Source organism: Acartia tonsa, chromosome 8, assembly GCF_053477335.1.
Source record: "Acartia tonsa isolate MP-2025a chromosome 8, ASM5347733v1, whole genome shotgun sequence".
NCBI lineage: Eukaryota > Metazoa > Arthropoda > Copepoda > Calanoida > Acartiidae > Acartia > Acartia tonsa.
Window position 1 is genome coordinate 5710059 of NC_137267.1, and position 25243 is coordinate 5735301.

At 31.8% G+C, this 25243-nt stretch overlaps 1 protein-coding gene across 1 annotated transcript; it reads left to right on the forward strand.

The window, feature by feature from the left end:
* The first annotated feature begins 283 nt into the window (after nt 1-283).
* LOC145325614 (uncharacterized) lies at nt 284-19653 on the forward strand. The gene is made up of 7 exons (XM_080168577.1): nt 284-443; nt 4982-5113; nt 12504-12658; nt 13306-13367; nt 14389-14451; nt 16013-16120; nt 18946-19653. The coding sequence occupies exons 1-7, from the start codon at nt 333-335 to the stop codon at nt 19341-19343; spliced, it is 1029 nt and encodes a 342-aa protein (XP_080024703.1). The 5' UTR covers nt 284-332; the 3' UTR covers nt 19344-19653.
* Nucleotides 19654-25243: the final 5590 nt, after the last annotated feature.

Genomic DNA, 25243 nt, shown 5'->3' on the forward strand with positions numbered 1-25243 from the left:
CATATCTTTGGTGTTTTTGGTCCAATTTTAAAACCTTTTTTGGGATATCAGTATCAAAATAATCTATTCTTGATTTTAATAAATACACTTTAAATCTACTTGTACGTATTCCCATCCATGATTTTTTGTTCTTCGCTACTTATGGATGTTGTCATCCTTGTTTACTATATAGTTCATTTTATTGGGATGTCCATCCATAATTTTTGAGCTTTGATACTTATGGATGTTGTCATCCTTGTTTATAATAAATATTTTGTTATGTTTACTTTTATATTTCAGAAATATTGAAAGTGAAATAAAAATATTAACATATTATAAATATATGTTAAAAAATGATGAAATGGTTACGCAAAATGGATTCGTTATTTTGGTGTATATTTTTATTGCTCACCGAGGCTATGATTGGTTTAGCTAGCCCAGTTAATAAACTGACAGACAAACAGGTAGCGTAGCAACTTTATATATTTACAACTTAATTTATTCGTCATCCGGCTATCATAATAAAAGAAAACCTTCAGATTCTTCATAAAACCAATAATTTCTGACGCCACAAGACTTAAGGTCAAAATGTAAAGAAATAAGTTATATGATAAAGGTCTTATAGTTTTTCTAGCTCAGAGGATCTACCAAATATATTTGAATATTCAGCCATTTATTTTAGGCTACCATTTTCAACTAATAATTTTGACCACTTGCGTAAGATTGATATAATCAATTAATAAGAAACAGAATGCTTCTCCCCAAATGTGGTAGTATCATTTGGTAGGTCCTCCGGCCCGGAACCAGCAACCTTTATCTATTTCAGGAGTCAGTGAATCTAAACAGCAATATCAAGAGATGTTTCAATTGGAATCTATTTCAATTGTTTGGGGGACCACTATCTCAAATGCCTATCTAAATACCAAGAAAACGTATGAAATATTGTCATTCAGCTAAATATATATACGTACACATAATTAAATTAATATAATGTGACAAATTTTAGATATATATTTTTTGCATTCATTTAGTACAATAATGTTCAACAATCAAACTAGGAACCAAAATAATAGGTAATTTTCAATGGGTTGCTTATCAAATTAGTCCCCAAACTTTTTATTACATTCGTTGGATTAACAACTTTGGGAAACTTTTGATTGGTTGGTTCATTAAGTTGAGTGTTCAAACGTTTCAACTAATAATCTTAAACTACAGAAATGTTAATTTGTTGGGGATGTACATCAACTTATCGGCCATTGTCTTAACCCTACAGATTACTGGGTAATTATTCATAAAAAAAACAAATAAATATTCGCATATAGGTCTACTGATTAGATAAATCTATCTTAATAGGGGGGTATACCTTATATGTTATTCGACCAAGGGATCTAAAGGGACCAGACAATGGCCGATAAATTTAAATACATTTCCAATGATTAACCCTTCTGTAGATTACAATTAGTGGTTGAAATGTTTGGTGTCACAAGTTAATATAACATTTAATAAAAGTTCCCAACGAATAAGAAAACAAGTTATTAAAACTTTGGGTAATAAACAGTCCAATATCCCCTCCCTCCCTGGATTCGAACTAACCATAGTAATCATATTCAGTTTCGTGATAAAATTTTTCATTTTTAACTAGGAACTTCTTAAATATAAAAGTAAGAAGAAATCTATCTATCTAGTGTGGGTTCATAATTTCATATTATATGTCTCAAATTTCTAGCTATCTATCTACATATTCTATCTATCTATAATACAGAGTAGAACGATGTCTGTCTGTCTGTCTGTCTGTCTGTCTGTTTGTCTGTTTGTTTGTAGCGAAGGATCTCGCTAACCGCTGAACCGATCGGGTTCTCCTTTACAGGGTAGCTTCTCATAGGTCCCGGGAAGGTTTATAACTATTTTCTTGGGGGGTGGGACATCCTTAACCCCCCCCAAAAATGAAAATATCCCCCCCCAAAAAAAAATTTTTTCTTTTTAAAACTAAAATTAAAATAGTAGGGTCGACTACCCACCCCCCCCCCCCCAAAGAAATTTTTAAAAAAATTTTTCTTTCAAATCTAAAATAAGAAAAATTGGTTTAATCAAACCTCTTAGGGGCAAAGCCCCTAAAGGCTAGGGGCGAAGCCGCTAGTCTAATATATGTTAATAAGATGTCTAGCTATCCATCTACAGATTCTATCTATCCACTTTCTAGCTATCTAGCTGTCTATGTACACATTCTATATATCAACTTTCTAGCTATCTATCTACATATGGTATCGATCTAGAGTTTGTCCATATTAATTTTCTAAGACATTAATTAACCATTTCCCATTCTCGCTATGCCTTCCATAAAAGAGCATTAAATATCAACCTTGTAATTATCTATCTATCTTCCTTTCCTTTTAATCTTTCTATCTATTTTTTCTAGAAACTTTATAGATTTTAATAAAATAGAAACATTTATTTTGGTAAATATATGAAGAACAAAACTAACTTTAACAAGGATGACAACATCCATAAAAGCGAAGCACTGAAACGGTAGGACAAACGGACATTTACACTTGTATAGTATCTGAACTGAATAATCAGAATTTAAAAGTAATATAAGAGTCGAAGCAAAATTGTAAATAAATTTGTTTAAAAACTGCTTGAAGCAGGATAATGTTTATGGACATACTTACATTTTTGGACTTGATTATAGAGTTGCTTCGCTTATAATATTGTTCTTTGTTGTCCCAGGAATCAATATACCAAAAATCAGATAAAACGGATAATTAGAACACTTGAAAATTTGTTGTTAAAAAAGTAGAAAAATCAACATGTTCAAAATGGACATACGGACATTCTGGTAATGATTATAGAGTTGCTACGCTTTCTAAATCGTACCCAACTACTACAGGAATCATCATGCAAAGTTTGAAATCGATAGGACAATTCTAACATGCCTAAATTAACGAATCAAAGCTAACTATCTCGGACGGACGGACGTACGGACGGACGTACGACCCTAATTATAGAAAAGCTTCGCTTTTAAAAATGAGAGAAAAGAATAAATAAGAATTTTTCCTGTTGATTTTATGCTATTTGTGTATATGAAACAAAAAATTTGCTTTTTGTAGTATTCTTATCAATTTTCTTTAAAATACAACAAGGATGACAACATCCATAAAAGCGAAGTACTGAAACGGTATTTAGACGTACATTCAATCTTGTAGAGTGTCAGAACTGAATAATCAGAATATAAATGTATAAGAGTCGAATCAACATTGTAACTAAATTTGTTGAAAAACTGCTTGATACAGGATAATGTTTATATGGACATACTTACATTTTAGGACTTGATTATAGAGTTGCTTCGCTTATAACATTATACTTTGTTGTTCCAGGAATCAATATACAAAAACTCAGATCAATCGGATAATTAGATCACATAAAAATTTGTTGTTAAAAAAGTAAAAAAATCAACATGTTTAAAATGGACGTACGGACATTCTGGTAATGCTTGTAGAGTTGCCATGCTTTCTAAATCGTACCTAACTAAAAGAGGAATCACAATGCAAAGTTTGAAATCGATAGGATAATTCTAACATGCCTAAATTAACGAAAAAAGCTATCTATCTCGGACGGACGTACGGAGGGACCGACCCTAGATAGAAAGAAATTATTACAGCCGTACTGACCGACATAATGACTAAAAGGTTTTTAGCCAATGAATGAGAGAACATGTATCTATAGAATGATGTCTGTCCGTCTGTCTGCCCGTCTGTATGTCCGTCTATGTGTCCGTCCCTTAAGATCTCGGTAACCACTGGACCGATCGGATTCTACTCTTCAGGGAATATAACTACTGGTCTGTGGTGGTTTTAGGCTTTTTTTCTGGGGGGGGTGGGACACCCCCGACCACCCAAAAAACAGAAAATCCCCCTCAATTTTTTTATTTCTTTTTAATAGAAAGAAGTGGGCGCACCTTAGTGAGGGTACTTAATTTTTTTTTAATTACCGCTTGGGGTAAAGCCCCTAGAGGCTAGGGGCGAAGCCGCTAGTACTATACAAAGCTTTGGGTCACTATACCAATGTTAATATATAATTACAGGGATCTAAAGTGATAAGATTATGGACGATAAATTGGTTTACATCACCAATGATGATACACAAAACTACTTCTGTAGATCAAAATTAGCAGTTAGAGAAAGCAAAAATATAGCTCAAAACCATCCTAGGGTTAGATTTGAAAAAAATAGCCTAAAACCCTCATAGGACCTATGTGAAGCTCATCTAAAATAACAACACAAAGAAACCTAGTATTAGTGTCTAACTTTTTATCTTTGTGACGTAACAAAAATCGAGGGATGAGAGGGGAGGCTAGGTGGGAAAGGAAACCCCTAAAAAAGAGATGGATTTTTGTTACGTCACAAAGATAAAAAGTTAGACACTATTACTAGGTTCAACACAAAGGGTTTAGTATGGTATTTAGCTATTAAACTTCATATAATAGGATACTCTTTTATTACAGGGAATTAAGGGGGTAAGACAATAGCCGATAAATTAGTGTACATTTCCTATGATGATACACAAAATTACCCCTTAAGAAAATCAGAGCTGAACGAGGAAGATGTAGCCTCTGAATCGGAGAATTTGCTAAAACTAATATGGCCCGACACCAGAAAACTTGCCAGTCCAGGAGGAGGGCAAACCTCTAGCGGAGGTGAATGCCCTGGAGAGAGAGAGAGAGAGAGAAAGAGAGAGAGAGAGAGAGAGAGAGAGAGAGAGAGAGAGAGAGAGAGAGAGAGAGAGAGAGAGAGAGAGAAAATCAATATTATTCGTTGAAACGTCTGAACACTCAACTCAATGAAATAATCAATAAAAAATTCTAAAATCCCCAAAGTTGCTAACCCAACGAATAAGAAACCATTATTATAAAACTTTGGGGACTAGGGTTATAAATATCGCATTGTCTCATATCTCTCTGATTTCTAATGCTAATAATCTCATTAAAATATATTTTTAATTTCAGATAGATTTTCTGAGGGAGAAGTTGAAAATTGAGCTGAAGAAACATGACAAGTTTTCCCAAGAGTTGGAGAACCTAAGCAGTTTAGAAGACTGTAGAAATAGCATAGATTCCGTTGATTGTATCAAAGAACAGGCAAGTATAATACAGACAAAAAGATTGAAAGATAGATTGGTATTAAGACAAACGTTCAGGGTTCTATTTTACAGGGTAGCTTCTCATAAGTCCTTTGAGTGTTTATAATTATTTTGGGGGAGGGCACCACCAATCTCCCAAGAGAAATAGCGTCTAGAAAAAAATTACCCTTCCCCCTCCTTATGAGCCGACAATATCCAAAAAAATTTATTTTTGAAATTGTGGTAGACCCTCACCCCCCAAAAAATTCCTTTTCCACTATTTCTTTTTTCTTTTTAAATCAATAGCCTATTAATTGATGTACATCCCCAATGATGATACACAAAATTACCCCTTCTGTAGATTTAAATTAGTGAAGGAAACGTTTGAACACTCAACTGAATGAATTAACCAATCAAAGTCCCTAAAGTTGTTAAGCCAGCGAATAAGAAAATATTATCATAATAATTTGGGGACTAGCGTAATAAACATCCCATTATCCCCCATTATCTCTAACTCTGAGTTTAATTAAGGTCCTTACAAGTTAGATAAATATTTATGCAATATGTATATACTTTAAGAAAGTTATCAGAATAATGGACAAATTAGTTTTAGCTAAATTTATAAGAATCTTAAATAACGAGATAGATAGATAAAATGATAGACACATAGACAGATTATTTGTTTGGATCATGGAAAGAAAACGAAATAGCGGGCTTTGTCGAATTTTCACTTTTGCTAGGTTTTATTAGGTTAGGTAACTGTTAATAATTGCCCCGCCAGGTTAGAAAATTGACCCTACATACAGGGTTATCGAGCCCCCCTTAGGGTTAAGGAATAGGAGAAAAGCTACTGTGAACATACGACGAAACCTGCTACTCCCTTTCTTTCCCATGATATTTTTTTATGTATTTAAAGAGTGTTAAAAAAACCCGATCCCTTCACTCTTTTCAATATAAACCCTACAGTTTTGGTCAAAAACTAACAAAAAATGAGCCAAATCATGTCCAAGCAATGACAATTAGAAAACATTATTGATTTTGATTTCTACTCACCTCTCCTGAAGCAGCTCGATTCTTAGCCCTTGTGGAGAAGTTTACCTTACATGGAGATTAAAAATCAACAAATCGTGTTAAATACTACAAATCTTGTAGATGGACCCCATAATGTTCAGAGTTTTTGATGGGGAATGTAAAGACCTTTCTGTAGACACCTTAACCAAGTTTATAACTCAATCCTAGCCAATTCGGCATAAAAAAGACAGACCTACCAAACATTGAAACATGACGGGTCTCTCTAGTTCTTGATGTTTGACAGATCTTTCTTTTTTATGCCAAAATGGCTAAGATTGTGTTAGAAACCTGGTTAAGGTGTCTATAGAAAGATCATGACATGCCCCATCCAAAATTCTAAACATTATGGGGTCTATCTACAAGATTTTAAGTACTTAAGATGGTTTGTTCTTTTCTTTAAAAGACAGAGCCTTCATGTCTCAATGTTTGATGGGTCTGTCTTATTGATGCCTAATTGGCAAGGATTGAGTTAGACATCTGGTTAAGGCGTCCATAGAAAGGTCTTTATAGGCCCCATCAAAAACTCTGAACATTATGGGTTCTATATACAGGATTTCAAGTACTTTAGACAGTTTATTCTTTTAAAAACAAGGATGACAACATCCATAAAAGCGAAGCACTGAAACGGTAGGACAAACGGACATTAACACTTGTATAGTATCTGAACTGAAAAATCATAACATAAATGTAGAATCAAAATTGTAGGTAAATTTGTTGAAAAACTGTTTAAAAACAGGATAATGTTTATGGACATACTTACATTTTTGGACTTGATTATAGAGTTGCTTCGCTTAAAATATTGTTCTTTGTTGTCCCAGGAATCAATATACCAAAAATCAGATCAAACGGATAATTAAAACACTTGAAAATTTGTTGTTAAAAAAGTAGAAAAATCAACATGTTTAAAATGGACGTACGGACATTCTGGTAATGATTATAGAGTTGCTACGCTTTCTAAATCGTACCCAACTACTACAGGAATCATCATGCAAAGTTTGAAATCGATAGGACAATTCTAACATGCCTAAATTAACGAATAAAAGCTATCTATCTTGGACGGACGTACGGACGGACGGACGGACGGACGGACCGACCCTAATTATAGAAAAGCTTCGCTTTTAAAAAGACAAAACTGTAAAAATTTGTAATAAAATATGCACTCTCCATTAGTCTGGCCCAAAATCAAAATGTGCGCGCATTCGGACCTTGTAACCTATACCTAAATAGACATTTTAAGCTAAAAAAATCGTTTCTATGAAAAGAAAATGACGTTGTCACGCTTACTTACAGTATCCTTTAAATAATATGTATAAGGTTTCGTGATTATTCAAATTTTAAATATATAAAAAATCTTTTTTATAACTAATAATGCACTAAAAACCTGTATTTTAGTTATATAAAGTTTATATTACGACTAGGACAAATTCAAATACGTTTCTAAATGTATAAATTTACCTTTTTTTTTTAGATTACTAGCGACTGAGTCCCTAGCATCTGTATTTAAATTTGTATGAAAAGCATTATTATAGGCTAATACCATCCCAAGATTCTAATATTAAAATAAAATAGCTTAAAACCATCCACGGAGCCATGTAAAGCTTCAATAAAATGGAGAATTCAGTCATATACTTCATATACTAGAAAAGTGGCTTTGTCCCAAGCTCGTAGGATTGTTAATTATATAGTAGGTTGTTGAAGAAAGCTTAGAACTAACTAAAAATTTATACATGGTATCTAAAAAAAGAACAGCTGGATTGTTACAAAATATTTAGAGATCCTTTAAAATAAGACAAACGAATACTGCTTTATATTGCATTAAGGCAGAACAACATAATATAAAAAAAACTATTAAATCTTTTAGATTAGCCAAAAAATCTACAAGTTAACATAATTAGGTATAAGAATAACAAGACAAAAAAATGTCTTAATCATTGGTATGTTTAATATTTCATTAGATAGATTTTCAATGAATCAATTTTGATGTGTAAATTTGGACTAATGATAAAATTTCTATAGTGTTATGTTTTTCAAATAAACTGTCAATAATACCTAATTTTAGTGATATTATTCTATATCAATTAAAGTTCTTGGAAAAATTGTCCGCTCTTTTTATTTCGGTTGAATCAAAAATATCGTATAAAATTCTTTCCTTATTAAATTAAACAAAACTTTTCTTTATTCTTTAGAAGATATCCCATAGCTACAAATTTCCTTCATTTTATGAACAAGCAATGAAAAACAATAATAAAGAATAGAAGACATTTTCTGTAGCAAATATTTGTTTAAAAAATTATTGTTCTTTAATCCAAGAAAAAACTTCTGTATCAATAAATATTTATCTAAGACATCTTTTACAAATGTTAGTTTTTTGTTTTAGATAGGTTTTAGTCAGAAGTACGTATGCCAACCACTTTCTTTCGTGTCTCTGTTAGTTTACTAGATCAAAATCTAACATATAAATTATTGTAAAACGATTTTAAAATAATAAGTTCAAAAATTCCCTCATGTGAGCCCATGATTAAATAACAAACAAAGATGACAGCATCCATAAAAGCAAAGATCTAAAAAACAGATAATAGGACAAAACAACACTAACACTTGTAAAGTGTCTAAACTAAATAAGCAGAATATGAGTTTATGATTCTAAACAAAATTGTAGAAATTTTTTAAAGGGGCCTAATTACATTAAGGACTGAATTAATGAGGCGATTCTCTTAAATTATTGTATCTTTTTGTGCTCCCAGGAATCATCAATAAGATAAATAGGATAATTAAGTATCATACAAAAAACTTGTCATAAAAGTTAAAATTAGCATGTTTAAAATGAAATTAAGGACTTGAAGGTAACGATTATAGAGTTACTACGTTTAATATCATCTTTATAGTAAAGTAACAGGATGTCTGTCTGTTTGTACGGAAGAATCTTGCTAACCACTGAACCTATATGGTTCTCATTTACAGAAAAATCGCTCTAGAAAATAAAATCCCCCCCCCCCCAAAAAAAATTAAATAATTTAAAAACTGAAAATGGTGGGAGGGGGTATGTTCAAATACCCCCTCCTTAAGTGCTCCTAAAGGCCTCTAGGGGCTTAGGAACTAGTACATAAATATTACAGGAATCGTCATCCAAAGTCTTAAAAGACAATTTTATAACGATAAGAGTAATCCATTATGTACGTATTTACAGACTTACAGACCCTAAATATACAGAAACTTTGCTATAAAAATAGTATATACAATATACATATTTACTACATGCAGTTGCAATACTAACGCATGTTCTAAAATATACCTAACAAATCTAATGTCTAAAGTTTTGAAATAATTTAAATAAAAACAAAATATTATTGTTTTTGTTTACATTAATTTGGTCTGTTTGTTTACATTTGCATGACATACGCAGGCGTACTACCATTAAACAGGGAGTAAGGGAGGGGACAATGGATCGAATATTCAATCTTTAGGAGTCTCAGACTTTGGGGACTGGCTTAAAGGGAATGTGCAAGAATTTAGCAGTTTCTGACTGAGTTTGGGGACTTGCGCAAGAAATGCCGTTACTCGCTCTGTTAGTTTTGAATATATATAGTTTTGCAGACAGAGAGTAGTTCAAATATAAATACACGGCCACCCTCCCATACTATATTTCACTCCCTTCATCCCAACCTCCTTTTTAAAAGTAGACGAGAAAGGGAAATGGAGAAGGGAGGTGGGGGAAATAAACAGGATAAAAAGGGGCAGGAAGGCGTGCGGGTCATATACTTGCCCATCCAGCTACACGCCTGCCTGCCCCTTTTTTCCGTGTTCACATCACTTGCCCCCAAATCTCTTTTCTCTTTCCCTGTCATCTGATGAGATCCAGGGAGATATTTCTAGTAATTAATTACAGAATGGTTATGTCAGTCTGTAATACTGGTAATCTTATTTTCAAATGATTGCTTTTTTTCTTGGAACTTTTTTCTTAGTTTATGGTTTTCTAGATTTAATCAACAATCACTTTACAATTTCCACCATATTTTCGGGATTATTCTGGTTTTCATGGCCTTTCTTCACAAACTCTTAAATTGAATTAATTGCCCATTGTCCCCTCCCTTACTCCCTGACCATTAAACCACAAAGTTGTCTTTTTTCTTGAAACTTAAATGTATTTGTCGAGATAGAATCATATTAAAAAAATCTTTTAAATAAAACTTGTTTTTAAAATGATGCATCATGATTTACTGAGGGGCGCACATCAAAATATGATTTAGGCCTCTTTCTGGGCCAATCTACTCTCCATGTTTTTTCACAAGGGCTAGGAATCGAGCTGTAGTGCTCAGGAGAGGTGAGTAGAAATCAAAATTTAATAGTGTTTTCTAATTGTCATTGCTTGGACATGAATTTGGTCATTTTTTGTTAGTTTTTCACCAAAACTGTAGGGTTTATATTAAAAAGATTGAAGCGATCGTTTTTTTTTAACACCCCACGGTTGGACCCTCAGATGTCAAACTTTATTTTAGTGTTTGGCCAAAATGACTTTGCAATTGTATCTGTAAGTACGTCTAATAACACCCTTTGCTATTTTAAAATCCTAGAAAATTTTTTTTGCAAGAAAATTGCATAAATTCGCAACCTTTTTTAGAACCACTACATAACTCGAGTTTTAAAACTTTTTATATAAAATTCTTTTTACAAAAAATATCAATAATTACTTAAAATTAAACCTGAAAAAAAAAAAAATCTCATTACACGTGTTAATTTGCATGTTTTAGGTCTTTGTTTGAGGAAAGTATAACTTCCACATTTTTGACAATAATATATTTTTTTAACATTTCAAAGTAAAATATAATAAAACTTAAACGATTTTTCTTGAATTATCAGTTGAAAATTTCATCAAACATGCAATTTAAGTGATGAAAATTTAATAAAATCATTTTTTGAATGTTTAGAATTACCAATTTTCTACATTTAAAACAAAATGTTAACAAAATTTAAAAACATTCTAATATATAACTTTAAAAATCAATAACATTTTATAAAATGATGTTTTAAAAAATAAATCATTAAAAGGTATTAAAATGCATTTTAAGTTGCTTAAAATTAAAACGAGAATATCTTTTTACACTTTATTCTTTGTAATAGAGATTAATCGTCATTTGCTGAAAATGAAACATTTAATAAACTAACTGAATCTTTTTGTGACCATGTTTAAACTTTTTAATTTTTACACTAAGGTGTTTTTTAATGAAAATCTTTGTTGAATTCTCTTTTGCGACATAAAAAGAAAGGGAATTTTTTACTATTTCTAGGTTATCTTATGTAATTTAAACTATATAATATGAAATAATTTTTAATTGTCTTTCTTTTGAGCCACAAAACACTGTAAAATGTAACATATATGTAAAAATAACAATTTTTTAAATGAATATTATAATATCCTTATATGACATTGCGTCAGAGCTTATTCTTTAGATCATATGTTCATGAAAAGTAGTCATAAACTTGGAGGGTTGCGCTATTTATTAGAATATTAAATAAACTTGAATGGTAAAAATATTAGCATAGCCTTTGTCAATTCAAATGCTTTAGGTATATTATTCGGAAAGTTAGTTAAAAAAGAGAGAATTTGCTGTGTATACTGTTGAAAGACTTTCAAAAATGTAAATTACAAAGCAATCCTAAAAGATCGGGTCGTAGGCGAGTCTTAGTCGGGGGTTTTCTGATAGCAAATATTGCGTTATTGGTATACAATGTAAAAAAAAACATTTTAAAGAAATTCTTTAAATAAAACCCAACGTGTATTGGCAGTACAAACATCTTAATGCTAGCAGACATATGTTTATCAACATTTGCAGAAAACTATTTCCACAAGAAAAATTATTCAGGTTTCTACTTCACAATTTTAAATATTTCTTTCTGATAAAATGTTTGACATATATCGTATAATCATTTACCAAAAAAAATATTTTGATAATTTAGATTTCAGAGAAGATTAATTCTTTCAAAAAACTAAGACGACATTTTGCATGTTCTGTCATGACATTTTAGAAAAAATATAAAAAACCAAAATTTAGTATGAAAACTATTTTCATCGATTTTTCTGAAGGTATTATCGTATTCTGTGGCTTTGTTATTATCATATACTTATATCGAAAGTGCCAAACATTGTACCCTAACTTATTCATTTAATAAAAAACCAACCGTGACCCTTTATTAGGAAAGTTATCAGAATGTAAAGGACAGATTAAGTATAACAATTAACAAGAATCTTATATAGAGTTAGATAGATACAATAATAGACACATAGATAGATAGACAGATAGACACATAAACAACTTGATTATTTTTAGTGTGTCTTTTAGGAAAGTTATCAGAATGTAAGGGACAGATTGAGTACAGCAATTACAAAGAATCTTCTCTATAATACTCGAGATGAATTAAATGATGAAAAAACAAAACCCCGGTTAGTTTTCGGAGGTAACTCAACAAACGAAGAATTTCAACAGCAAACATTTTTGCAGGAACATAGAATAATAAACAATCCTTATAATAAAAAAAACAGGATGTGTGTTTGTCTATATGTCTTTCTGTCTGTGTGTCTGTACCGAAGGATCTCGCTGACCGTTGATCCGATCGGGTTCTCCTTTACAGGGTAGCTTCTCATAGGTCCCGGGAAGGTTTATAACTATTTTGGGGGAGAGTACCACCACCCTTCCAAGAGAAATCGTTCTAGAAAAATTATCCCCCCTCAAAAAAAAAAAATAAATTAGATTTTTAAAAAAACTAAAATAAAAAATAAATTTTGTTTTTACTTTAAAAATCTAAATTAAAATAAAAAAGCTTCACTGCAAAGAAGAACCATAGTTCCAGCGGTAGGAAAACTTTTAAGCTAGAGACAAGCAAACAAACATACTGTTACTCTATATAGGACTAGCGGTTACGCCCCTAGAGACCTCGAGAGGCACTTGAGGAGGGGGTTGTTGATTTCTATAACCCATTTTTTTTGTATAGATTTCGAAAGAAAAGTAAACCTTCCCAGGAACTATGAAAAGCTACTTTGTAAAGAAGAACCATATGGGTTCAGCAGTCAGCGAGATCCATCGGTACAAACAGACAGACTGCCAAACAAATAGACAGATAGACATCCTATTACTTTTTTATAAGGATTATTCTATGTAAACGTCTACAGGATTTATTAATAACTCTAGCTAGAGAAATTGGTGTAGGTAACATTTTAATTAGGGACTTAAAGGGATAAAACAATGGCCGATAAATTGATGTACATACCCAATGACGATACACAAATTATTCCTAGACAATGTAGATAACGGTTAGTGGTCGAAACGTTTGGACACTCAACCTAATGAACCTACCTAGATCAAAATACAATAAAAGTCCTCAAAGTTGTTGAGCCAACGAACAAGAAAACGTTATTATAAAACTTTGGGGACTAGTGTAATAAACAGCCTAATGTCCCCTCCCTCCCAGCGCAGCTAATCTAAAACTAGATAATTTACGTCGTCCGTAATATATAGCTTCAAGATAAACTTTAAAGCAGCTGTACATTATAAGTCTACTAGCGGCTACGCCCCTAGAAGCCTCTAGGGGCACTTAAGGTAGAATGGAGAAAATTGACCTCCTCCCTTTTTAAATTTGAGTTTCAAAAGAGTAAAAAAAATAGTATTTAAAGGGAGGGGGGTAAAGACACCCTCCCCAAAAAAAGTTTAAAACCTTCCCAGGACCTATAAGAAGCTTCACTGTAAAGAAGAACAATATCGGTTCAGCGGTTAGAGAGATCCTTTGGGACAGACAAAAAACGCTTACTACTTTATATAATAGGATAAAATATAAATTCATAAAATTCTATGATAACACCTCTAAAATTTTATACAATCTTTTTTTGTAAGGTAATTTTCATCAACACTAAAATTTCATATATATTGTTTTCTATTTTAATTACATTTGAAAAATTACATTATCAAATTTAGAAACCAATTATATTAATTATATAATTATAGCATACTTACGGGTCAAATACTCCCAGGGTATCAATTGATACAAAATGAAAAAATTATTTTTAACAGTGTACTATATAAAAAAATGATTCTTTCAGAGGAGTGACAATTTCATTTGGGTTCCCTCCTCAAAAATAGTTATAAGCCTTCACTTTAAAGAAGAAGCATATCAGTCCATATGTTAGTGGGATCTTAAACTATAGACATCCAGTTACTTTTATATTATATTAAGAATTATGCAGAACTACAAGTACTACAGCCATCACAACAACTACTACAACTACATCGACAACTAGTAAGTAAACTACTTTCAAAATTGAGCTTTAAAAACGCTAAATAGACGCAGGAATGAGGGGACATTGGGCTGTATATTACATTTGTACCCAAATTATTATAATAATGTTTTTTATTCGTTGGCATAACAACCTTGGGACCTTGAAATAAATTTGGATTGGTTGAGTGTCCTAACATTCAACCAAAAATTGCAATCTACAGATGGGATAATTTTATGTATTATCATTGGCGATGTACATCAGTTTATCGGTCATTGTCTTATCCCTTTAGATCCCTAAAATAGACGCCAAAGAGCAGAGAAAAATTATGTCATTCAATACTGAGCTGGTGGGTGTCTCCCGACCCATAACTGCCATTTTGATTTAAATATCGCTATTAGGTGAGCTGCTTTCAAAATCAGCTCCCTAGAGGCATTTGCAGTGGCAACGTTGTGATGTAAAGATCCTAATATTTTTTAGTAGCGAAGCTACTCTATAATTCACAATGTCCGTCCGTCCGTCCGTCTGTCCGTCCGTAATTAATGAATTGGGGGAAACGTGATTTTCTCGGCTTCTATAAAAGATAGAGAGCTGAAATTTTTTGACAACATTCCCATTATTAAGGAGCACAATTAAATATAGAACATCAATGGCGGTCGGACTGCTTTTTAGCAGGTTTTAGGCTATTTTTTTAATATTTTCCAAATTTTCCCCATATCTTTGGTGTTTATGGTACGATTTTCAAAGTTTTTTCAGTTATAGGTATCAAAATTAAATTTCCCGTCATTTGAAGAAAACAACAATGACGGTCAGACTGCCTTTTTGCAGGTTTTTGGCTATTTCTATATTTTTTACATTTTTCCCCATATCTTTAGTGTTTATGGTCCAATTTTCGAAATTTTTTCAATTAAAGATATCAAAATTAAATTTCCTGTCGTTTGAAAAAAACAACAATGACAGTCAGACTGCCTTTTTGCAGGTTTTTGGCTATTTTTATATTTTTCACATTTTTACCCATATCTTTGGTGTTTATGGTCCAATTTTAAAACATTTTTCAGTTAAAGATATTGAAATTAAATTTCTGGCATTTTAAGAAAAGAAACAATGGCGGCCAAACTGCCTTTTTGCAGGTTTTTGGTTATTTTTATATGTTTGACATATTTCCCCATATCTTTGGTATTTTTGGTCCAATTATAAAACTTTTATGCATTAACAGTTTCAAAATATTTTCTCATTGTTATGTGCATCTAGTATGTAATTTACTTTAACTGTCTTCATCATACAAAATAAAACAAGGTTTCGTGTTTATTTTCTCCAATAAATCTATTCTTGATTTTAATAAATACACTTTAAATCTACTTCTACGTATTCCCATCCACAATTTTTTGTGCTTCGCTACTTACGGATGTTGTCATCCTTGTTTTTATATTGATGGTGTATATTACATTCATTATCTATTCCTTTTTTAAGTCTTCGGCATCTCGGGGCTAAAAAAATGGTCTTTATATTATAATTGTACATTTTATAACCATGGAAAGCTGTTTATAATATGACGCAAGAAATAAATATTCTCAATTTTTTAAGCATCAACAACTACTACCACAACAACTACAACTACAACTACAACTACAACTACAACTACAACTACAACTACAACTACAACTACAACTACAACTACAACTACAGCTCCAAGTAAGATATAAGATATTTACATAATCGGTTGAATTTTTATCAATTTATATCAATTAAAACAGCATAAATAACCTTAGATTTTATAGTTCAAGTAAGATTTTTTATTTCATTTTGAGTTTGAGAGAATTGCGCGTCATGAGAAGTAAACTAAAATCATTAATCACATATAAAATACTAGCGACTTCGCCCCTAGCCTCTAGGGGCTGTGCCCCAAGAGGTAATTAAAAAAAATGTAGTACATGTGGTGGATCTTCATCTTCATCATATGCATTATCAAAAAAAAAAATTGAGGATCATCATCTTCATCATATATAATTATACATCATCAAATAGAAGAGAAAAAAAGAAAAAAAAAAAGAAAATGAGGGGTAAATTTTCATTTTTGGTGGGGTTGGGGGTGTCCCACCCCCCAAGAAAATAGCTTATAACCACCACAGGACCAATAGGTATATACCCTGAAGAGTAGAATCCGATCGGTTCAGTGGTTACCAAGATCTTACGCTTCAGACGGACGGACAGACGGACGGACGGACAGACATCAAGCTACTTTGTATTATAGATAATTGCTATTCAAACTAAAGTGAACACTAAATAGTTATTTATCGTATTTTCGTAATATTGATAAATGTTGGAAGGCTTTTTAAATAATTTTTTTTTGCTTCGTTTTGATCACGTGATCTAACAAGATGTTTCTCTCTCTCTCTGTCCCCCCACATTTTGGGGACAGAGAAGGAAGAAATTTCTTGTTAAATCATGTGATTAAAATGTAAACAATAATTTTTAAAAATCTCTTCTCTTATGTGAAATAATACATAAATTACGATACCTAATTTTGTCTCATCCTTTATCTTTTTTTAAATTCAAAAAAGGATATCTAAAAAATTTACATCATCTAAGGGTTACCACTGAAAGCTTATTTTTCATCTTATCTTTCCACCTCTCCTCACCTCTCTCTTATTATCACTGTCTCTCTGAGATCCGTTTTGAAATAGTTTATATTGAGAATACACGGTCCCCCCAAATAAAGAGTATGGGGAATAATTATTATAATATTTTACAGAAATAATACAAGCTTTAAATAAGAAGAAAGCGTCAGGGGGGGGGGGGTCGAGGGGGGTCTCCCCCCTCAGAAAAAGCTTGGGCTCAAATCTTCAACAAATAAAGAAAAAAAATTATTTGAAAAATTTCTTTTTTATGTTAAATATTATTATTTTTATGAAACTTGATTTTGAATGCCAAAAAAATGTTGGAATAACTATTACTGTATGAAATGTTAAAATCAAAAATCAATAATAATGTTGGAAAATATATTCTCATTTCATACTCTGAAAAAAGGAATTGACAAAAAATAATAATTTTTATTCCAAACTTTTGTAATAGCATGCCTATTTTTTATTGGTTGACACTAGAATTGAAAAAAAGTAATAAATATTATTTTATGACTAGAAATAAATTTAAAAAAAATAATTTTCTTTCCCCTATATTTATTATTCCAATATGCCAAGAATTAATTTTGAAAAAAAATAATTTTTTTTTCCAATATTTTTATCCCTTTTTCTTATTGGACGTCATTTCATGTCCAATGAGAGACTAGTGTTTAAATATTTTAAGGCTTATTCCAGCATTTATTTTGAATGTGATAAAGGGTGTTTAAAAAAAACCAATCGCTTCACTCTTTTTAACATAAACCCTATAGTTTTAGTCAAAAACTAACAAAAAATGACACAAATCATGTCCAAGCAATGACAATGAGAAAGCACTATTGAATTTTGATTTCTACTCACCTCTTCTGAGCACTACAGCTTGAGTCCTAGCCCTTGTGTAGAATTTTTCCTTACATGGAGATAAAAAATCAACAAATCGTCTTAAGTACTTTAAATCTTTGAGATAGACCCCATAATTTTTAGAATTTTTGATGGAGCATGTAAAGACCTTTCTATAGACATCTTAACCAGGTTTCTAACTCAATCCTAGCTAATTTGGCATTAAAAAGACAGACCCATCAAATATTTAGACATGACAGGTTTCTCCAGTTCTTGAAGTGTGGCAGATATTTCTTTTTGATGTCAAAATGGCCAAGATTGTGTTAGAAACCTGAGTAAGGTGTCTATAGAAAGATATTGACATGCCCCATAAAAAATTCTTAACATTATGGGGTCTATCTACAAGATTTTAAGTACTTAAGACGGTTTGTTCTTTTTTTTAAAGACAGAGCAGTCATGTCTCAATGTTTGATGGGTCTGTCTATTGGATGCCAAATTGGCTAGGATTGGGTCAGAAATCTGATTAAGGCGCCTATAGAAAGGTCTTCATAAGACCCATCAAAAACTCTAAACATTATGGGGTCTATCTACAAGATTTCAAGTACTTTAGAAAGTTTATTCTTTAAAAAAAAAGACAAAACTGTCTTAATTTGTAATGAAATATGCACTCTCCACGTAGAGAAAAATTTTTCACAAGGGCCAGGACTCGAGCTGTAGTGCTCAGGAGAGGTGAGTAGAAATCAAAATTTAATAGTGTTATCTCATTGTCATTGCTTAGACATGATTTTGGTTATTTTTTGTTAGTTTTTGACCAAAACTGTAGGGTTTATATTGAAAAGAGTGAAGCGATTGGTTTTTTTTAAAAACCCTTTAATAGCAACATTATCTCACTAGATGAGATCAAAAGTTTTACTTGAAGATCAACAAATTAAAGGGTACATCTACAAATTATAGATATTAATAGGGCAATTATTGTAAATGAATAGCGCTGCTGCTAATGTTTGATATTTTTTGGGTTGTACTGTTTTATTAGGTACTGCAACAAAACTTATGACTATTTAGGAGATGAGTGTATAAACTACAATGTTTTGGATGAGATCGAAAGAAGTGAAAGTACTTTTAAAGGTGAAAAATTTTGTGATAACATTGGTCATTCAAATAAAGGAGATTGGATGGATGCTGGTTGGTACAGGTTCCAACCCCCAGCTGGTACTAGGCTAGCACAGGCAACCCCAGGTGCAGATCATTGTGGAGCATATCGTGCTGGTTGGTCAAATTCTGCATTGCCAGCTAACAATAATGAAAGTGCAGATATCGACATCTGTTTTGATACAGATTATGGTAGTGCTAATGATTGTGCCATTACAAATCAAGGAAAGGTCACCAACTGTGGCACATTCTTTGTCTATTATCTTGAGAACATACCAGCCTGTACTGCAAGATATTGTGGCGCCAACTGATAATGAACATTATTAATTACTAATAACTACATATTGGTAATTATTACTTGTTTATTATCATTTAATGTGAACTAGATAAAGTATGATTATCACATAAAGAATGTTTTGATGTACATAAATATTACTAGCTTTATCACTTAATTTTGACCAACTAGACATACAAATACTACAATGTTAAAGACTGGACTAATCTATTACAGTTAGAGAGTTGAATCCATTTTTATAGAAGCAGAAATATAATCTATGATTGCAGATTTGACCCTCTAAAAAACGTAATCTACCATTCCACTTTCCCCTCTCTTGGTGATGATATCTCCAATGCCGATACGATTTTTGAAATGTACCATTCCACTTTCAAGAGAGGCAAACTGGAATGGTGGTTTACATTTTTAACATCGACATAATTGAAATCATACATACTATTTTTAAATTATGTTAATTATAGGAATGTATAAAATACTATTTATAATTAAAATTTTTGGATCTACTGCAGTTCACGGTAAAATATTGCTGGTAAGCAATATTTCCAAAAATCTATAAATTTTAAAGGCTGCTAGCTGCCAAACGGCTGAACGTACAGATCATGCCCGCACACTGTTTTAAGCGGCATAAGAAGGCCTACAAATAATCTGGAATAGCTATAAATCAATAATGCATAATTATCTTGCAGTGCTGAGAAATGCGCGAAAAAGACCTATTTTACGCGTTTTTTCTTCAGTGAAGCTTTCCCTGTGCATAATTGGATCTTGGCTATTCCAGATTATTTGTAGGCCTTCGTAGGCCGCTTAAAATGGTGTGCGGATATGATCTGAACATTCAGCCGTTTGGCAGCTAGCAGCTTTTAAAATTCATAGATTTTAGGAAATATTGCTTACCAGCAATATTTTACCGTGAACTGCAGTAGATCCAAATTTTTTTATGTAAAATAAAAATAATAATTAGAATATACCATTTTTATTATGTCGATTTAAATAAGGAAATCAATGTTTATGAATACGCTGATATGTAAACATAAATGTACCATTCCAGTCTTGCCTCTATTGAAAGTAGAATAGTACATTTCAAAAATCATATCGGCGTTGATGATATCATCACCAAGAGAGGGGAAAGTGGAAATGTAGATTACGTTTTTTAGAGGGCCAAAACCGTAATCATATATTATATTTCTGCTTCTATAAAAATTGATTCAACTCCCTAACTGTATTACTTGCAGAGTAATTTTATGATTTGTTAATATTAAGTTTTCTTTATTTTTATGCATTTTCAACTAAAATTAATCTTGATAATAAACTTAAGTTTGACTAATTTTATTTCAACTTACATAATTTTACAACCAATTGCTGTGCTACTTTTGGACATTTGGTAAATTGGTTTGTAAGATTATTACCAAATGTAAAACTCAAATATAAATATAAATATAAATCTAACTTTTATTGTATTGCAATTGAATTTTTAAAAAAAATGTTATTGGATAAATTATTATTTTGCTTGAAATAAATTTATATTATTGAATCTTCCCATTTTTAAAATATTTTAAAGGGTTTCTGTCTGCCATGTAAATCTTTTGATGGACTTCCAAACAAATTTTATTTCAATAAAAATGACTACAAAAACTACAACTTCAACTACTACAACAACTACAACTACAACTACCACTACAAATAACTACAACTACAATCACAATTACAACTATAACTACTACAACAACTACAACTACAACTTCAACTACTTCAACAACCACAAATTTAAAATTTTGAACAACTTTGCTTTTATAAAGTTCTTCTTAAAACCACTCCTGAAGGGAGTTAATTAATGGCCATTTTTATCAGTTGCTTTGCAAAGGTCACGGCAATTCAGCCCTAAATAAATCATATATAGAGAGGTTTTATGAAAGACTTCATAAAAGCAAAGTTGTTCAAAATTTTAAATAAATAATTTTTGCTTTTCTTGTCATGATTATGCTGTAACTCCTAGGGGATAAAAATTGAACTTGAAATTTTCAAATCTAGTTTTCTCAAAAAGATCCCGCTGAAAAATTTTGGTTTTACCTGGAATCATCATGGTTTTATGTCTAATTTCATTATACATATTGTTTATTACACTAGTCCCCAATGATAATAATAAGACAATAGCAGATAAATTGATGAAAAACAAAATTACCCCTTATGTAGATTACAATTTGTGGTTGGAACGTTTGGACACTAAACTGATTAAATCAACCTATAAAAATTCATTAAAAGTCCCCCAAAGTTGTTGACCCATCTAAATCCTGACAGTGCATGGTAGTGAGTTGCGCCTGTTTATGGGCCAAGGCATTCCCCCTACTCTTACTATTTATGTCGCGCACCTGACATAGCAGCAGTAGAAACCTAACATCTTTGAGTATGATGGCGTGTTTGGACGAGATTCGAACCTATCACCTTCCTGACAACGAGCGGATGCGCTACGTGTATCGATAAAGTCACAGGTTGTTTTATGAAAGCCAACAGTTTTTATAAAATTTTAATACTTAGCCAAATTTGGAAGATTTCCCCTCCCCCCAAAAAAAGATAATTTTTGGGGATCAAGCTCCCAATTTTTTTAGTGAATTCGTTTCCCTGTCACTAGTGTGTCCAAATGCCACAGGGATCTCAAGGGATAAGACAATGGCCGATAAATTGATGTAAATCCCAATGAAGAAACACAAAGTTACCTCTTCTAGATTACAATTAGTGGTTGAAATTTTTGGGCACTCAACTTGATGAACCATCAAATCAAAATTTACTCAAGTCCCTAAGTTGTTGATCCAATGAAAAAATTGTAATAAAACTTTGGGTACAAGTGTAAAAAACAGCCGAATATCCCCTACCTCCCTGCAATGCATTTTGTTGAGACCATGATGAATTTAAATTCTATTTATGAGCTTGCAGACTTTATGAGCCAAAAAGAAAACAAGGATGATAACATCCATAAAAGCCAAGCACTGAAACGGTAGGACAAACGGATGAAAAACGGAGAAAAATCAACAATGGACGTACGGCCGAACATTCTGGTAATGATTATATAGTTGCTGCGCTTTCTAAATTGTACCTAACTACTACAGGAATTGCCATAAAAAGATTGAAATCGATAGGACAATTCTAACATGCCTAAATTAACGAAAAAAGCATTCCGACTCGTACGGACGGACCGACTTTATTTATAGAAATGCTTCGCTTTTAAAAAAAATGTCAGGGTGTTAGGTGTAACAGATATAGTTCCTTTATATGCTGGGAGGAAGGGGACAATGGGCTGTTTATTACACTAGTCGCTAAAGTTTTATGATAAACTTTTTTCATATTCGTTGGCTTAACAACTTGTTGTGAATTTTGATAAGTTAAATGCCCGAAGGTTTTCAGTGATTGTAATCAACAGAAGGGGTAATCTAGTGTATCATCATTGGAGACGTATACAAATTTATCGGCCAGTGTCTTATCCCTTCAGATCCCTGTTTTGTAATTCCTGCTTATATCTACTCAATTAATATTAAACTTTTGGTAACTTTACAAAGTGTCTCAAAAATCATCCATGTGAGGTCATAAAAATTAGGGGGATAAGAGGAGAAGTGGGAAAGAAAAACCCCTAAAAAAAGATATGGATAATCTCTGACGTCACATGGCTGATTTTTGAGACATTTGGAAAGTTATAACTTTTGAATAACATTTTGTAAATAATTAAGTCTGTCTATTTATTTAGATTTATAAACTTTTATTTAGTTTTGAAATAATTTTTACTAATTTCAGCAAGGATAACAAAGTAACATTGCAAAACATTTCCGTGATGTCTAAGGGGAAAGGGCTGGGTTAAGGGGTGCTTAGCCCCTCCTTTCCAAACAATTTAGAATTTTCTTAGATCCCCCCCTCCCCTACCCCCATAAAAATTTTACCCCTAACTTATATGGGGGGGGGGGGGGTAGATGCTAAAATGTATCTATATTGTTATCCAGGGATGAAAAGGGATAAGGCAATGGCCGTTAAATTGATGTACATCCCCAATGATGATACACAAGTTACCTCTTCTGTATATAACAATTAGTGGTTGAAACGTTTAGACACTCAACAAAATGAACCAACAAATCTAAATTTTCAAAAAGTCCCCATGGTTGTTTAGCCAACGAATAACATTATTATGGACTTTGGGGACTAATGTAATAATCAGCCCAATGTCCCCTCTCTCTCTGATTCATATATGTACATAAGTCATCTAAATGACAGAATACACAGCTTTTCTAATTATAAAGAATATAAATTATACCATAAATTATGAATTTGTGCATAAACTTAATAATTATAATAATTGGTTTATATACTGGCTGGTTCGTCCATTGAGATGTACATTAATTTATCAGCTATTGTCTTTTCCCTTTAGATCCCTGTTTTTCCTTTTTTGTGGAATAAATCAACAAAATATTTAAATGAAGGCACTCAAAATTTATGCAGAAAAGTTGAAATTGAAATAATCAATCATTGTTAGCAATCAAAAGAAGGAGGTAGGGGACATTGGGGTGTTTATTACACTAGTCCCCAAAGTTTTATAATAACGTTTTCTCATTTTGGTTTGCTTAAAAACTTTGTGGGATTTTATTGAATCTTGATTGTCCAAACGTTTCAACTACTAATTGTAATTTACACAAGGGGTAATTTTATGGGGATGTACATCAATTTAAAGGCCATTGTCTTATCCCTTTAGATCCCTGGTAAATTGACCTGCTACAAATTATTAATCACTGTTAGCAATAAAAAGAACAATAAATTTGCAAAAATTATATAAATGACCAAAAATTGCAAATAAGTACAGTTTCCAGGGATCTAAAGAGATAATACAATGGCCGATAAATTAATGTACATCCCCAGTGATAATAAACAAAATTATCTCTTTTGTAAATTAAAAATAGTTTTTGAAACGTTTAAACGCACAACTTAATAAACCAACCAATCATAATTCACTTAAATCCCCCAACGTTTTTAATCCAACGAATAAGAAAACATTATTATGAAACTTTGGGGACCAGTGTCCCCCCTTTCTTTGACAATTACTAAGTAGTTGGACACATTTGACAAAAAAACTTAATAATAATTTTTTTTTTATAATATAACAAGAATTTGAAAATGAACTCTTATGCATTGGATTTATTGTAATATGAATGCAAAAGATATGTAACATCAGTTAAAAGGATATATTAAACCATTATCTCTCCTTATTAGTAGCGAACCTACTCTATAAATCGAAATGTCCGTCCTTCTGTCCGTCAATCACGAAGTGGGGGAAACGTGATTTTCTCGGCTCCTATTCAAGATAGATCGCTGAAATTTTCAGGTATTGGATACATTAATATTCTGCATACTTTTATTAAGTTTTATTGAGATTTGCCTTTGGTTTGGGTGCTAGTTCGATTCCTAGATTTTTCAGTTTCATGATTATCTTTACTCCAACTAAAGATAGACGGCTGATATTTTTAAGGATTAAAAAGTTTCCAATTTACATATCCCTATAATGTTTCATTAAGATTTGCTTTTTGGTTAAGGTGCTAGATCGAGGTTTCATGATTTTTTTTTAGTTTAATGTTTTTTTTTATAAAACTGCTCTATAGTTCCTTTTTTTCCGGATATCCATTTTTAGCCAGTGCCTCCGGCACCTCGGGGCTAAAAAAACTAGTTTTAATCTTTTAATTGTACATTTTATATCCGCGGAAAGCCGTTTATAATACGATGCGAGAAATAACTATTAAAGTTTTGTGATTTAACCTAATAATAAAAAATGATAATCCTATTATATAATTATAGGTAGTAAGGCTGGATCTCGAGATAGTTTAGTATAGGCCATTTATTTTTAGATTAAAGTCTTGTGATGGTTTTAGGCTATTTTTACTTCCTCTTTAACCC